General features: G+C 45.0%; 1 protein-coding gene across 4 annotated transcripts in view; it reads left to right on the top strand.

Annotated features, from left to right (window-relative positions):
* moto (minamoto) overlaps positions 1-17,049 on the top strand; it is a 122,843-nt gene that overhangs the window by 4,682 nt on the left and 101,112 nt on the right. For 3 of the 4 annotated variants that reach the window (XM_038778438.1, XM_038778437.1, XM_038778440.1), the window contains exons 2-3: positions 1,713-1,838; positions 4,400-4,548. In XM_038778438.1, the coding sequence (XP_038634366.1) occupies positions 1,713-1,838; positions 4,400-4,548 (275 nt within the window). The remainder of the gene's footprint in view (positions 1-1,712; positions 1,839-4,399; positions 4,549-17,049) is intronic. The other variant, XM_038778439.1, reaches the window with a different exon arrangement.

The following is a 17,049-nucleotide window of genomic DNA, read 5'->3' as shown; positions in this document are numbered from 1 at the left end:
CATGTTGCAGATGTTACACTGTAGCTATAGTGTGCCAGTGGTGGAGGAAATTAATGTTTAAGGTGGTGGATGGGGTGCCAATCTAGTGACTGCTTTGTGCTGGATGGTGTCAAGCTTCTTGAGTGTTGTTCAAGGTGTTGTTCAAGGTGGACACAGTCAGGCAAGTGGGGAGGTATTCTATCATTTCTAATTTGTGTCTTGTAGAAGGTGGAAAGGCTTTGGGTAATCAAAAGATGACTTACCATTGCAGCATACCCAGCTTCTGAATTACTGCTGTAGCCACAGCATGGAGCTAGTTCGGTTTCTATTCAGTGCTGACGCTAGGATGTTGATGGAGGATCTACAACTTGCTGTAAGTCAGCAACAAATATTCTCATGTTATTTTTGGGCTGGAACTTAAAATTTGATTGTTATTTCTGAACTCAAAACGTTTTTAAAGAAGAAAGACATGCTTTACTTTCTGATAAGTTGTGCACAATCAACAGCAAGATGTCTCAAGTAATCGGGTCATTTTTGACATACTACTTAATATGATGAAGGATTCAGCGATGGTAATGCCATTGAATGTCCAAGGGTGGTCGGTGGCAGACTCTTGTTGGAGATGGTCTTTTGCCTGGTTCTTGGTGTGGTGCAAATGTTACTTTGCATTTGTCAACCCAAGCCTCAATGTTTTACAGGTGTCAATGGGTCCTCCCATTGTTGCAGCAGATTTCCTATTTGCTGTAAATGCATGCTTATATTTGGATGAATGTTGAAGTGCTCCTTGCTTGGGCAGCTATCAAGGCTTCATTATCCATTACTGTAAGACTTGGTACAGGAAATCATACTTTACTTTCATTTTAGGTTCTCTTTTTCCAGCTATATTGGGAAAAGTCTTGCTGTTCCCAGACCAGTCCATTTGTTTTCTACCCTTTGCCATGGGGCAAGAGCAATACAGAGTTATTTTGTCTGCAAAGTTTGCTTAATTGTTCATTAGCCTCAACGAGGCAGAATCAAAAGTAATGGAGCAAAGTCAAAGAAGGGACATTAGAATCGATGTTCAAATTAGTTTGATTTTGAAAATGCTAATTATTTTGTGAACTTAATTTAAGTATTAAAACAAATGAAAAATATTGTGAAATCTGAAATGAAAACCATAAACGCTGGAAATATTCATTGGGTCAGATGGCAATTGTGATAAGTCATTAAACATAATCTCTTCTCTCTCTCTCTCTCTCTCTCACACAACTGCAGCAACTTGAAGTGGCTTTTGATTTTAAACCATTTGGATCATTGCTGTGTTTGTATAGTGCACAGTGTTATTGGATAAATGCTGGTAATCCAGATATTGGTCACAAGGGATGGAAGCATGCAAAAGGCATGATCCACATTGAATTGAAGGGGGGTGGTCCTGGCAGGTTCTCTGCTAATCCCTATGTGGCTTCTCAATGCTGAGGAGAAGTTCACTGACCTCACCAGGAAAATCAAGGTAGTAGGAGGCAGTCATACTTTATAAAAACACACTGTAATTCACTCATAGCTGAACATATGTAATTCACTCACAGCTGAATATATAAGGAAACAGTGAAAGACTTGAAGGTAGGTAATCATTGGGATTGTATATTTCCCCAAAATTCAATATACTAACAAATAAAAATTATTGTTAATTCTAACTGAATATTTTTTAAATACCCAAGGTCAAAAGTACATATGGGTTTTCGCTTATTTTTCAGCCTAAAGCTATTTTGAAAAGCGTGAATCGTTACTACAATGGTATTGATGCTAACAGCAGATCAACAGATGTATTCAGTGATTCGTTGGTCAATTGCAATTCATTCTTCAGTCCTTACAAAGCACACGTAAGTTATTTTCTGTATTCTAATTGGAATACATTATGTCTTTGGTTACAAAAACAGCATTTAAAATAGTGCAAGTTAACACAATGGAATTCAAGTGTGAGCTAAATCTACCTGGTAAAATAACAGCAAGTTCATGACTTATGCAGTTACTATTGTACAAATCAGCCTGTTACTACTGCACAAATCAGCCTGTAAGATCAGGGAAGAAGAGACATGTGGATCTTCAGAAATTCCAGGTTGATACTCCTTCCCTCCCCATTTTTTAAATATTATTTTCTGGAATCGCTTTTCATGGTTAGTGGGAAAATGCCAGTGGGTTGGCATTGTGACTCTACTTATGGAAGCCGAACAGCGTCCAGCCTGCTCTTACTCCCACAGCAAGCGTCTAGATATATATGAACATGCAAATTCTGAGAGTGAATAGGTCACTCAGTCCCTCTAGTCTGCTTCACCATTCAATACGATCATGGCTGATTTGATTTCTCCATATTCGTGCCTACCCCTATAATCTTTCACTCCTTACTTATAAAGAATCTTATCTACTTCTGCCTTAAAAATATTAAAAGACTCAGCTTCCATCGCCTTTTAAGGAAGAGATTTCCAAAAATTCACAACTCTGTATGAGAAGAGAATTTCTGTTTTAAATGAGTGACCCAAACATTGACCCCTGATTCTAGATTCACCCACATGAGGAAGCATCCTTTCCTCATATACCCTCAGGTTCTTGTGTTTCAATCAAGTCACCTCTTCTAAACTCCATCATACAGATTGAACCTGTCCAATCTTTCCTCATAGACAACTTATCTGAATTGCTTACATCCTTATATAAGGAAACCAATACTGTACACAATAGTGGTCTCGCCAATAGCCTTGAAAGTAACCTAATGGCCAGAATATGTATGCTGCAAGCATCTTCCACTCTGTAATCGGGAATTTTAACCCGGGTGCATTGTATGCCAAGTTCACCTTCCATCTTTGAAGAAAGATGGGGACATTATAGGGCAGGATTCGCCGACTCCCCGCCGGGCCGGAGAATCACCGGGGGGGGGGGGGAGGCGTGAATCCCGCACCGACGGCGGCTGCCGGATTCTCCAGCGGCGATTTTTTGCTGGGGCGGGAATCGCGCCAGTCAGGAGCTGTTGACGGTGGCCGCCCCGTCGATTCTCCGGCCCACGATGAGCCGAGTGGCCGCTCGTTTTCGGCGGAAACCGCTGACGTAAAATACACCAGGTCCGTACCAGCAGGACCTGGCTCTGCAAGCGGCCTGCGGAGTCCTCGGGGGTGGGGGTGCGCAGGGGAATCTGGCCTGAGGATGGGAGGGGGGGGGGCACGGTGGCCTGGCCCACAATCGGGGCCCACCAATCCACGGGCGGGCCTGTGCCGTGGGGGCACTCTCCCTTTGCGCCAGCCGGTGTAGTTGTCCGCCATAGTGGCGCGGAGAAGCCTTTCGGCACGGTGCCAACCCCGCCGGCCTCGCCCCTGAAGGTGCGGAGGATTCCGCACTTTCTGGGCAGCCCGACACCGGAGTAGTTCATGCCACTCCTCGGCATCGGTACGGCCCGCCCTGCCGGGTAGGGAAGAATCCCGCAGTATATCTTTTGGGATTGTCACTTAGCAGCTGCATGAAAGGGATATTTGATTCTGTCATGTTGTTGGATTTCCCCGATTCTAGATTGCTACAAATGCCACCAGTTATATTGCATGTTCCTATTATGAAGCGCTGTTCAATTTCCTGAATAGAAACTGTTTTACTTGTTAATGTTCAAATTATTTAGTGATCACTGAAACTTAATCCTGAATGCTACTGATAAATTTTGAAACAATTTTCACTATTTCATGAGAAACTCCACCCGCTAATATTATGTAGAGAGGATAGGAAAATGTAGCAATGGCTTCTAGGAGCCGTGGCTTCTCATCTGACACTCATCTGACAACCCAAGAATTTCAAACTTCAAAACAATCACAAAAATTTATACTACAGATGAATTTCTCTTCCTTTGAATCAGCATGGACATAACAGGCCGAATGACCTTTTGTGTTGTAACCATTCCATGATTCTGTGACATCAGCATTTGTTGCAGATATCTATTTTTGTGACTGTTGTACCTTGTTTTAGAAAGTAAAGTTGCCATAGTCCCAGTTGTCTGTAAGTTGCTTTTCCCTTTGAGGGGGAGAGCTGACTGGTGGTGATTTGACCTGAGGATCGCCACACCTCAGTCGAGGGGCAAGGTTAAGAAGGCAGGGGCTTCATGAATAACCTCAGCCGGTATGTTAATTGAATCCGCGCTGAGCTAATCCGGCCCCCAGTTCCTGTGAAGTGCCTTTTGAGCATTTTATTAAGTTAAAGGTGCTTTATAAATTTAATTGTTTTGTTCAGTTTTTAAAGCTACTCTTTTTGACAGTATGGACAGTTTTGCTGATTTCATTTAACCAGCGCTATGTGGAGAATGAAGATGTAACCTGTCTTTATACTTTCTGAAAAAATCTTGGAAGGACTAATATTTAATCTAGATCACTGCATTTCAATAGGTTTAAAATTTTTGGTCTTGCATCTGGATTAGGTACCTCAATATGAAGAGAATATTGATTCACATCAGCCTTACAATGCATCAGTGTCGACCACTCCCGATTCCTCTTTGTTCTATGTTCCTTGGTCAACATCTGGAGATGATTATAAGCAACTTGCTGGGTCTCAGAACAACCCTAACCGGTATGAGTGATCTATTTCCATAATTAAATGTAGTAAAGAAATGTTTTGATGCCTGGTAGATGATTGACCTGATATTTGGAATGATCACATTCCTGTAAAATTATTCCACACAAAACAATTAGTTTACTCATTTTGTTTTGTTCTACGCTTGACACAAATCAACTTATTTTCAAAATGGAAAATACTTGTACCTGTGTTAACAGAATGCAAACCGGTTGGTTAAGTCAAAACCAAGACCAGAGTTTTTCTGTTAGTCTAAAATATGTCAGAGGAAAGTGCTAGAATTCCTAATTAAGAAGATTATAACAGGATACTTAGGAATTCACAATGTGATCAGACAGAGCTTTGTGAAAGGGAAATCATGTTTAACTAATTTGTTAGTTTTTTGACAAAGTAACATTCAAGGTGGATAAAGGGAAACCGCTAGATGTAATGTACTTGGATTTCCAAAAGGCATTTGATATGTTGCCACATTACATGTCACGCACAAGAGCACATGGTGTAAGGGTTAACATATTAGCACTGTTAAAGGAATAGCTAACTAACAAGAAGCAGAACATGGAGATAAATGGGTCTTTTTGGGATTGGCAAACTACCCAGTAGACTGCCACAGGGATCAGTGTTGGGTCCTCAACTATTTACGATCTATAATCAATGACTTGGATGAAGGGATAGAATATATGGTAGACAAGTTTGCTGATGGCACCAAGATAGATAGGAAAGTAGGTTGAAAAAGGATATAGATAGGTTAAGTGAATGGGCAGAAAATTGGCAGATTGGAGTATAACTTGGGTAAATATGAACTTGCTCATTTTGGCAGGAAAAATAGAAATACTATTTAAATGGAGATGATTACACAACTCAGTGGCACAGAGGGACCTGTGTGTCCTGATACATAAATCACAAATTTAGTATGCAGGTACAGCATACTAGTGATTAGGAAGGCAAATTAAATGTTGGTAACAGTGGTGCGAAGTGGTTAGCACTGCTGCCCATGGCGCTGAGGACCCGGTTTCATTCCCAGCCCCAGGTCACTATCTGTGTGGGGTTTGCACATTCTCCCCGGGAGAATGTACAGCTGTACATATGGCAGCTGTACAGGGCACTAGTGAGACCACGGCTGGAATTTTCCCACCATCCCGCTGCATGTTTTTCGGCAGCGGAGACAGCTGCCAGTGGGATCTACCGGTCCCACTGTTGTCAACAGGATTTCCCATTGACAGCACCCCTTTTCGCAGGCAAACCCGTGTGCCGGCGTGGGACCGGAATTTCCCGCCGGCTTGGAACAACCAGTAAATTCTGTACTCTGTACAGTCTTTGGGTGTGATTTAACCGGAATAAAATCTATGTCCAGGTTTGGTCACATTCAGTGGGGTGTTTATCGGCAGCTGCCGGGCCGAGAAACACCCCACTATTTAACGGCACTTTGCCGGTTTTTTTGGCCTCAGGGAGTTTCTCTCTGCCAAGGCCGCACTTCCAAGAGCCATTTCCTGCTGGCAAGCTCAGCAGGAAAGGTTCCTTTGCAGATTGAAGTGCCATTTTGTCCAACTTCCCTGATTCATCCCGCCTGGTTCCTGGTGTGGCCTCACAAAGTCCCTGTATAATTGCAGCTCTTGTACTCAAATCCTTTCGCTACAAAGGCCAATATACCATTGCCTTCTTTACCACCTGCTGCACGTGCATGCTTACTTTCAGCAACTGGTGTACAAGGACACCCAGATCTTGTTGCACATTCCTCTCTCTCTTTACTGCCTGCTGCATCTGCATGCTTGCTTTCAGCAACTGGTGTACAAGGATACCCAGATCCGGTTGCACATTCCCCTCTCTCAATCTGTAGCCATTCAGAAAATCTGACATCCTGTTTTTGATACCAAAGTGGATAACTTCACATTATATTGCATTTGCCCACTAACTCAACTTGTCGAAATCACACTGAAGCATCTTTGTATCCTCTTCACAAGCTCACAACCCAGCTTTGTGTTACCTGCAAATTTGGAGATTTTACATTTAGTTTCCTCACCTAAATCATTAATAAAAATATTGTGAATATCTGAAGTCCTAGCACTGATCCCGGAGGTACCCCACTAGTCACTGCCTGCTATTTGGAAGAAGACCGCTTTATTCCTAATTTTTGTTTCCTGCCTGCCAACTAGTTTTCTATCCATCTCAATATGCTACCCCCAATCGCATGCCCTTTAATTTTACACGCTAGTCTCTCGTGTGGGACTTTGTTAAAAGCCTTTTGAAAGTCCAAATAAACTGCATCAACTGACTCCCCTTCAACCCTACTAGTTACATCTTTGAAAAATTCCAGTAGATTTGTCAAGCTTTAGTTCGCTTTCGTAAATCCATGCTGAGTCTGTTTGATCCTGCCACTGTTTTCCAAATGCTCTGCTATTAAATCTTTTACAATGGAATCTTATGATTTCCCTCACGACCAAGGTCAGGCTGACACATCTACAATTCCCAGTTTTCTCTATTTCTCTCTTTTTAAATAGTGGGATTACATTATCTTAGCTACCCCCCAATCTGTAGCAACTGTTCCAGAGTCCATAGAACCTTGGAAGATGACCACCAATGCATCCACTATGTTTAGGGCCGTTTCCTTAAGTACACTGGGCTGTAAATTATCAGGCCTGGGGATTTATCGGCCTTCAATCCTATCAATTTCCCCAACACCATTACCCTACTAAGACTGATTTCCTTCAGTTCCTCCCTCTCATTAAACCCTGTGTTCCCCAACATTTCTGGTATATTATTTGTGTCCTCCTTAATGGAGACAGAACCAAAGTATGTATTTAGTAGGTCAGCCATTTCTTTGTTGTCATTATAAATTACCCTGTTTCTTACTGCAAGGCATCTGCATTTGTATTCACCAATCTTTTTCTCTTCACATACCTATAGAAGCTTTTACAATCAGTTTTTATGTTTCCTGTAGCTTCCTCTCGTACTTTCTTAATCAATCCTTTATGGCCTCTTTTGCTGAATTTTAAACTGTTCCCATTCCTCAGGTCTGCTGTTTTTTCTGGCTAATTTGTATGCCTCTTCCTTGGATCTAATACTGCCTCTCATCTCCCTTGAAAGCCATGGTTTGGCCACCGTTCCAGTTTTATTTTTGCGCTCTTTGAATGTTTGCTATTGCCTATTCACCATCATCCCTTTAAGTAATGTTCCCTAGGGCAGCAGGGTAGCGCAGTGGTTACACTGCTGCCTTATGGCGCCGAGGTCCCAGGTTCAATCCCGGCTCTGGGTCACTGTCCGTGTGGAGTTTGCACATTCTCCCCGTGTTTGCGTGGGTTTCGCCCCCACAATCCAAAGATGTGCCGGGTAGGTGGATTGGCCATGCTAAATTGCCCCTTAATTGGAAAAAATGAATTGGGTACTCTAAATTATTTTTTTTAAAAAAGAAGTAATGTTCCCCAATCCATTATAGCCAACACGTGCTTCATATCATCTTAGTTTCCTTTATTTAGATTCAGGACCTTCGTCTCAGCATCTACGTCACACTGCATCTTGATGGAACATTGTATCATATTATGCTCGCTCATCTCCGAGGTATATCGCACAACTAGATTTCCAATTATTCCTTACCCATTACACAATACCCAGTTCAGGATAGCCTGTTCTCTGGTTAGTTCCTAAACGTATTGGTCAATAAAACCATCCCGTACACACTCCAGGAATTCACTTTGATAGTATTAGACCATAAGACAAAGGAGCAGAATTAAGCCATTTGCCCATCAAGATTGCTCTTCCATTCAATAATGGCTGATATGTTTCTCATCCCCATTCTCCTGCCTTATCAGGAACCTATCTCTCTCTGTCTTAAAGACACTCGGTGACTTGTTCCCCACAGCTTTCTGCGGCAGTAAGTTCCATAGATTCTCCAGCTGAAGAAATTTCTCCTCATCTCTGTATTAACATAGAACGTGGAACTTACAGTCCAGAAGGAGGCCATTCGGCCCATCGTGTCTGCACTGACCCACTTAAGCCCTCACTTCCACCCTATCCCCGTGACCCAATAACCCCTCCTAACCTTTTTGGTCACAGGGCAATTTATCAAGGCGAATCCACCTAACCTGCGAGGAAACTGGAGCATCTGGAGGAAACCCACACAGACAAGGGGAGAACATGCAGACTCCACACAGACAGTGACCCAGCGGGGAATCGAACCTGGGACCCTGGCGCTGTGAAGCCACAGTGCTATCCACTTGTGCTACCGTGCTGCGGTACTGAAGGATCGTCCCTTCAGTCTGAGGCTCTGCCCTTGGGTTCTAGTGGAAACATCCTCTTCACGTTCATTCTATCTCGGTCTCTCAGTATTCTGCAAGTTTCAATGAGATCCCCTCTCACCCTTCTGAACTCCATCGAGTACCAATTTGATTTGTCCAATCCACATTAAAGTCACACATAATTACAGATGATCTGTTTGCGCCATTTCCTTTTTGGCTGTCCTTCCTAAATTCTGAATACCCCTTGATGATCAGTTCCCATCCCTGGTCATCCTGAAGCCATGTCTTCATAATCCTGACCATATCATACCCATTTACGTCATTAATTAATTCACTTTATTGCGAATGCTCTGTGGATTAAGGCATAAAGCCATAAGGCTTGTCTTATTAGATTCCTGGTCCCATTCCCATTATTTTTCACCGTGGTTCTGTTTGATTCTGGCACTTGATTTATCTGCCTATCACTTTTTACTCCCCTTTCTGTCTTTTGTTTGTATCCATGTTTCCCCTCTGATTCCTTGCATAGGTTCCCATCCCCCCCTGTAATTTTAGTTTAAACCCGCCCCAGTCATCTAGCAAATACTCCCCAAGGACATTAGTCCTGGTACTGTTCAGGTGTAACCCATCTAGTTTGTAGTGGTCCCAATTCCCCAGAACCAATCCCAATATCCCAAGAATCTGAAACCCTCTCTTCACCCAGGTATTCATCTGATATATCCTGCTATTTCTGTTCTGACTACCACATGACACTGATAGTTATCCTGAGATCACTACCTTTTGAGGTTCTATTTTCAACTTACTTCCTAACTCCCTATATGCTGCTTTTAGTACCTCATCCCTTTTTTTAAACCTATGACGTTTGTACCAATGTGTACCACAACCACTGGCTGTTCACCCTCCCCCCTCCAGAATGTCCCGTCGCTGCTCTGAAACACTCTTGATCCTCGCACAAGGGAGGCAACATACCATCCTGGAGTCTCATTTGGGGCCACAGAAACACCAACCTATTCGCCGACAATTGTTTCCCCTATAACTATTGCATTTCCATACTTTCTATACCTTCCCTGTGCAGCAAAACCAACCATGGTGCAACGAGTTTGGCTGTTGCTGCTTTTCCCGGAGATACGATTTCCACCCCCAGTAGCATCCAAAACGGCACATCTACTTTACAAGGGAATGTCCACCGTCGATTCCTGCACTGGCCTAGTGGTCACCCAATATCTTCCTATTTGTGAAGTCTTAGCCTGTGGTGTAACCACGTATGTATCCGTGCTATCCATAGTATTGTTTGTGTCACAGTGTCCACAGCCACCACTCCAGCTCATAATCCCAAGCTTCCAGGAGCTTCCGCTAGAGACCCTTAGAATCATAGAAAAGTTACAGAACAGAAGGAGGCCATTCGGCCCATCTTGTCAATGGCAGCCAGAGGACACCCAGATGTCCTTTCTAACCCAACTTTCCTGCACCCGGTCCATAGCCCTGAAGCTTAGAGCACTTAAGGTGCAGGTTCAGGTACTTTTTAAAAGAGTTTGAGGTCTCTGCCTCCATCACCAACTCAGGCAGCGAATTCCAGACACCCACTACCCTCTCCATAAAAGAAATTCTTCCTTATGTCCCCTCTACACCGTATAGAATTCTCCACCAAGGGAAACAATTTAATCTTGTCCACTCTATTTTTTCCCCTCATAATTTTGTACACCCCAATTAAGTCAACCCCCAGTCTTCTTTGTTCCAAGGAAAATAACCCCAACCTATTTAAATCTCCCACTAGCTACACGTTTCCCCAAAGAAGTCGATAAACAGCTGCCACCTCTGGGCAAACCCTAGCATCGAGCGTCTCAGGGCAAACTTGATCTTCTCAAACCTGAGAAACTCAACCATGCCACCAACCCACACCACCGACTTTGGGGGTTCCGAGTCCCTACATGCTAGCAAGATCTGTCTCCGGGCTACCAGAGAGGTAAAGGCCAAGACATCGGCCTCTCTTGCCCCTGAACCCCTGGGTCTTCTGGCACACCAAGTCACTGGACTCGGCACCACCCTTATCTTCAGTACCTCCAACATGACGTTGGCAATCCCCCAAGCTTCGGACATGCTGAAAACATATGGACATGATTCGCAGGATCACCCACACACTGGCCACACCCATCCCCCTCCACACACTGCCCATACCCATCCCCCTCCACCCCTTCAAAAAACCATCTCAATCGGACCACAGTCATATGTGTCCTGTGGACCACCTTAAATTGTATAAGGCAATGCCTGACACACGATGAAGACGCATTGACTCTCCTCAGGGCCATAACCCAGCCTCCAACTCCCAACCCAGCTTCCGCTTAACCTCCCCTATCGGGGCTCCATCCCAGTCCATCCATCAGCTCCTTATATATTTCCGATACATTCTCCTCCCCTCCCACTCCCGTTTTCAACACTACCTTATCCTGTAACTCAGGGTTTTTCAAACTCGGGGTCGTGACCCTCGGGTGGGTCGCGGGAGGGTCACGGAGCGATTGCTTGTGGCGCTTCGATCGCGGGAAGAAGTCCCCATCAGTGACCACCTGATAGATTGCTGGCTGCGTGCAGTCTCCGATTGGTTGTGGTGTTTGAGGGGGCGGGCAGCGCAAGGCTGGGCAATGTGCTGGTCAATGCCAGACCAGGTTTGTCGGCGTGTAATACTGATCAAACGAGGCCAGTCAATAGGGCTGACACATGTCAACCCTGGAAGGAACCGAGAGTCATCACTTTGTGTCACCACTCTGTGGAAACCAGGAATTAAGTGTTTTGGTGAGAATGGAGAAGGAGATGACTTGGATGTTTGGATAGTGCAATGCAATGGAGCCAGTAAAAAATAATGTGACATTTTATGTGTTTGACAAGTTACTTCATCTCGTCTAAAGTCATAGTTTGTAAATGAAAATCAAGATTGCAGTTTTTCCACACTTGTTTAAATTTCAGAAATAGGTATACATTTAAAACAAAAATTGTTTGTAAATGTAAGGATGCGCATGTTCAACTGAAATTGTTTTAATTTTCAGTCGTAAAAAGTCATAAACTTGAAAAAATCAGGGGTGAGATTCTCCCAGCCCTGGGCCGGGCTGGAGAATCCCCGCGACCAGGCCACGCCGCCCCAACGCCGGCACGTGATTCTCCGTTGGCGTGGCGCCGGTCAGGGGCTGTTTTGTGCAGCCTCCCGCGATTCTCCGGCCCAGATGCGCCGAGCGGCCGTAAGAAAAAAACCATTGTTTTAAAAAATCTTTGCTCAATAAATTGATGCACTATCAATTACCACAAAGACGAGAGTAGTGGAATAATCGAGGCTTTATTGAGCAAAGATGTTGTGCCTCCTGTAGCTGGAGCCAGAATGGCTGCAGCACCAGCGATCACACACACATGGGCGAAGCCAGCAGGCAGGGATTTACCCATGTATCTCTACTATACGGGTCGTACCGTAATACATATAAGACTACTAGTGGTGACTACCACACCCTGCCCCTAAATTCCCCCTTCATCTCCTCCACAAACCGAGCCAGATTTAACTTATGCAGCTGCTCCCATCCCCACTCCACCTGGATGCCCAAATATCGAAAACTTTCTTCCACCACCACCTTGAACGCCATCTCTCCCAGTCTCTTCTGCCACCTTGCCTAGATCGGAAAGACCTTACTCTTCCCCATGTTCAATTTATACCCCGAAAACTGTCCGAATTCCTCTTAAGGTTCCCATAATCCCCCAATACCACCCAATGGGTCCAGGATATACAGTAAAAAATTGTCAGTGTAAAGCGCAACCCTGCGTTCCATTCCCCCCCCCCACCACTATCCCCTGCTAGTCCCTCGACGCTCTCAGTGCCATCGCCAACGACTCCATAGCCAGGGCAAAGAGCAGTGGGGAGAGTGGACAACTCTGCCTCGTTCCCTGGTGCAGCCTAAAATAGTTGGAACTTAACCGATTCGTCCGCACACTCGCCACCGATGCCTGGTACAGCAGATGGACCCAATCCACAAAACCCTGCCCAAACCGCCCCAAAATCAATAGTCCCACTCCACCCGATCGAAGGCCTTCTCCGCTTCCATGGCGACCTCCACCTCTCGTCCCTTGGGGGGCATCATTATCACATTTAATAACCTGATATTAGGTGCCAGATGCCTCCCCTTCACGAACACCGTCTGGTCCTCCCTTATCACCCCAGGCACACAGTCCTCAATTCTTGAGGTCAAGATCTTGGCCAATAACTTGGCATCCACATTTATCAGTGAGATCAGCCTATACGATCCACACTGCTCCGGATCCTTATCCCGTTTCAAAATCATGGAAATCGAGACCTGCAACGTCTTCTGTGGGGGGGGGGGGGGGGGGGGGGAGCACTCTCTCTCCCCTCCCACTCTCTCAACTTGTTAAATGGCCAATGGCCTCACCAACAAGGGCCCCAGGACCCCCCCAAAAACATTGTATAGAACTCCACTGGGTATCCGTCCAGGCCCGGGGCCTTGCCCGACTGCATCATCTCCAGCCCTTCCACCACTTCTACCAGCCCAATGGGAACACCTAGCCCCTCCACCATTTCCTCTTCCACCCTGGGGAACTCTAACCCCTCCAGAAACCACCTCATCCCCGGCCCCGGGGGGGGGAGGGGGGGGGGGGTCTAGCTCATACAGCCTACTGTAAAAATCCCTTAACACCCCATTAACCCCCACCTGGTCCAGAACCACGCTCCCCCTATCCTTTACTTTCCTGATCTCCCTCGTTGCCTCCTGCTTCCTCAATTGGTGCGGCAACATCTTGCTCGCCTTCTCACCATATTCATAAACCACCCCTCTCACCCTCCTCAGCTGCCGAACCGCTTTCCCCGTGGATAACAATCCGAACTCCATCTGCAGAAGGCAGTCCCACCTCCGGGTCCTCCTTATACTGTTCCACTTGAAAGAGGACACTACAAGCAAGAAACTGTACAACAGTTGATCAGTGAAAAAGGGTACGATAAACTTCCTGCATGTCGACTGTGACAAGTTCCGTCATCCTCTTCTGCTTATACAGAAGACACCAGCAGACTGCCCAGTTATCACTTTGACAGTTTTAGGCATATGTATGTCTTCCCAGACTTTAAAGATTTAGTGCAGGATCTCCTCCACTAGACTTTCCATCTCCACCCGCTCTGCCTTTTGTTAAGGAATAGGTTAAGAAACATTCCAATTAGATGTCTCATTGATCCAATAATTGACACTGATATGTAAAGAGGCTACAGGTGGCCTTTGGAGCATGTGATGTGATGATAGAGTGTGGTGCAGAATGTGTTCAAAGAAAAATAAAGGTGTTTGGGAAGAGGAGCAGAGCTCTTGACTCTTTACTCAACAGCAGCCAAAGGATAACGGTGGTAGCAGAGGATGGTTTCTGTGTAAATGTAAAGGGTTGAAAGGTACAACTTTTCCAGAAGAAAAAAAATTCTGCATTAACCAAGGAGTGAGTGAGAAGGAAAAAAAGTATAGCTGAACCTCGGATAAAGATGGCCGGATATAACTGTCCGGCATTATTTTCTGAAAGGGTATCATACGACCAATGGAGAAGTGCAGTTGTTATGTGGACTAAGGTAACTAGAACATTACAGCGCAGTACGGGCCCTTCGGAACTCGATGTTGCGCCGACCTGTGAAACCATCTGAAGCCTATCTGACCTACACTATTCCATTTTCATCCATATGTCTATCCAGTGACCACTTAAATGCCCTTAAAGTTGGGGAGTCTACTACTGTTGCAGGCAGGGCGTTCCACACCCCTACTACTCTCTGAGTAAAGAAACTGCCTCTGACATCTGTCCTATATCTACCACCCCTCAATTTAAAGCTATGTCCCCTCGTGTTGGTCATCACCATCCGAGGAAAGAGACTCTCACTGTCCACCCAATCTAACCCTCTGACTATCTTATATGTCTCTATTAAGTCACCTCTCAGCCTTCTCCTCTCTAATGAAAACAACCTCAAGTCCCTGAGCCTTTCCTCGTAAGACCTTCCCTCCATACCAGGCAACATCCTAGTAAATCTCCTCTGAACCCTTTCCAAAGTTTCCACATCCTTCCTACAATGTGGTGATCAGAACTGCACGCAGTGCTCCAGGAGCGGCCGCACCAGAGTTATGTACAGCTGCAGCATGACCTTGTGGCTCCGAAACTCAAACCCCCTACTGATAAAGGCTAGCACACCATATGCCTTCTTAACAGCCCTATTAACCTGGGTGGCAACTTTCAGGGATTTATGTACCTGGATGCCGAGATCTCTCTGTTCATCTACACTACCAAGAATCTTGCCATTAGCCCAGTACTCTGCATTCCTGTTACTCCTTCCAAAGTGAACCACCTCACACTTTTCCGCATTAAACTCCATTTGCCAACTCTCAGCCCAGCTCTGCAGCTTATCTATGTCCCTCTGTATCCTATAACATCCTTCAGCACTATCCACAACTCCACCGACCTTCGTGTCATCTGCAAATTTACTAACCCATCCTTCTACACCCTCTTCCAGGTCATTTATAAAAATGACAAACAGCAGTGGCCCCAAAACAGATCCTTGCGGTACACCACTAGTAACTGAACTCCAGGATGAACATTTGCCATCAACCACCACCCTCTGTCTTCTTTCAGCTAGCCAATTACTGATCCAAACCGCTAAATCACTTTCAATCCCATACTTCCTTATTTTCTGCAATAGCCTACCGTGGGGAACCTTATCAAACGCCTTACTGAAATCCATATACACACCTGTCTTGGGAAAGAGGAAACAAGGTATTGGATTGGCTCTTTCTCTACCTTTTGAGAGTAAAATCCGAAGCAAAGTATTTTCTGAACTGGAACCGAAGAAGGTCTGGAGACTCTATTATGGATTATGGACAATATTTATCAAAAGGATGACCTGTTAAGTGCATATGAAGCCTGGTCAGAATTTGATAGATTCCGGAAAACAGAGGATATCTCTATGGAGGAGTATATAATAGAATTTAGCAGACTATACAGAAGGCTGCACATACACCGCCTGGAATTTCCACAATCTGTGTTGGGAATTTAATTACTGGACTGTGCAGGAGTCCAGTAAGGACAGTAAGCAATATGGATAGGCTCCTGGTTTTGACATTAAAGCAGCAATAAAGCAGACTATGGAAGATACACTACTGACAGGATGGCGAGATCATACGGCTCCGACCAGATTCCGAGAGTATGGAAGGAGATCGGGACCTGGAAATTGAGGACAGAAACTCATTTAAAACCTATAATAGGAGGAGGGACATGGAGAATGGAAATAAGAAAATGAACCCCAGAAATGCCCGGGGTATGATAAATCAATGTTTTCGGTGTGACTCTCAATGCCATTATGCTTTCAACTGTCCAACACGTTATAATAGTGTTTGAAGCTACACATGACATGGAAGAGGGAAAAGGTAAGTGACCAGAAAGAAGGCATTGTCTTATTAACAAGCAATTTTACTCCGGTAATGAGGGTGTTGGTTGCAGAATCCTTCAATCGTGCTGTATTGGACAGTGGCTGCACATCTGCTGTGGGGAATTGACTGGTTAAAATGTTACCTGGACTCTTTGAATGCTGAAAATCGTAACAAGGTTAAGGAATTTGAAAGCTCCTAAAGTTTCAGGTTTGGGGATGATAATACTCTAAAGTCGCCGAAAAGAGTGGTGATCCCTTACAATATTTCATTAGCACGGATGTTGTATCAAGTGAGATACCTTTGCTTCTGAGCAGACTGCCGATGGAGAAAGCACACATGAAACTGTGGAAAAGATGCCATCAAATACCGTTTTTCAGCAAGAAGACATAGTATACTATAAGAGAGACAATTTTAATGAATGAAAAGGTCGAGTGAAGATCACAGACATAGATGGCAAAACAATTATTTTGAAACATGGCAATCAGACTGTTAGGGTACATTCATCAAGGATAATGGGTACAGATTACAAATTTTCAAATTTAGACAGAGCGGACAGACATGATGAGAAACTAGGGTCATCTGGTAGGCACGTGTTACAGCACTGAGGACCAGTTAACTGATATAGACAGGGGGCGGAATTCTCCGACCCCCCGCAGGGTCGGAGAATCGCCCAGGGACGGCATAAATCCCGCCGTGGCCGGAATTCTCCGCCACCCGGGAATTGGTGGGGGCGGGAAGCACGTCGCGCCGATCGCGTGCCCCCCGCGGCGATTCTCCGGCCCGCGATGGGCCGAAGTCCCGCCGCTGACAGGCCAATCCCGCCGACATGGTTTCAACCACCTTTG

Source organism: Scyliorhinus canicula, chromosome 19 (assembly GCF_902713615.1).
Source record: "Scyliorhinus canicula chromosome 19, sScyCan1.1, whole genome shotgun sequence".
NCBI classification, from domain to species: domain Eukaryota; kingdom Metazoa; phylum Chordata; class Chondrichthyes; order Carcharhiniformes; family Scyliorhinidae; genus Scyliorhinus; species Scyliorhinus canicula.
The sequence above is the reverse complement of the archived record's forward strand: the minus strand, read 5'-3'. Positions and strand labels throughout refer to the sequence as shown.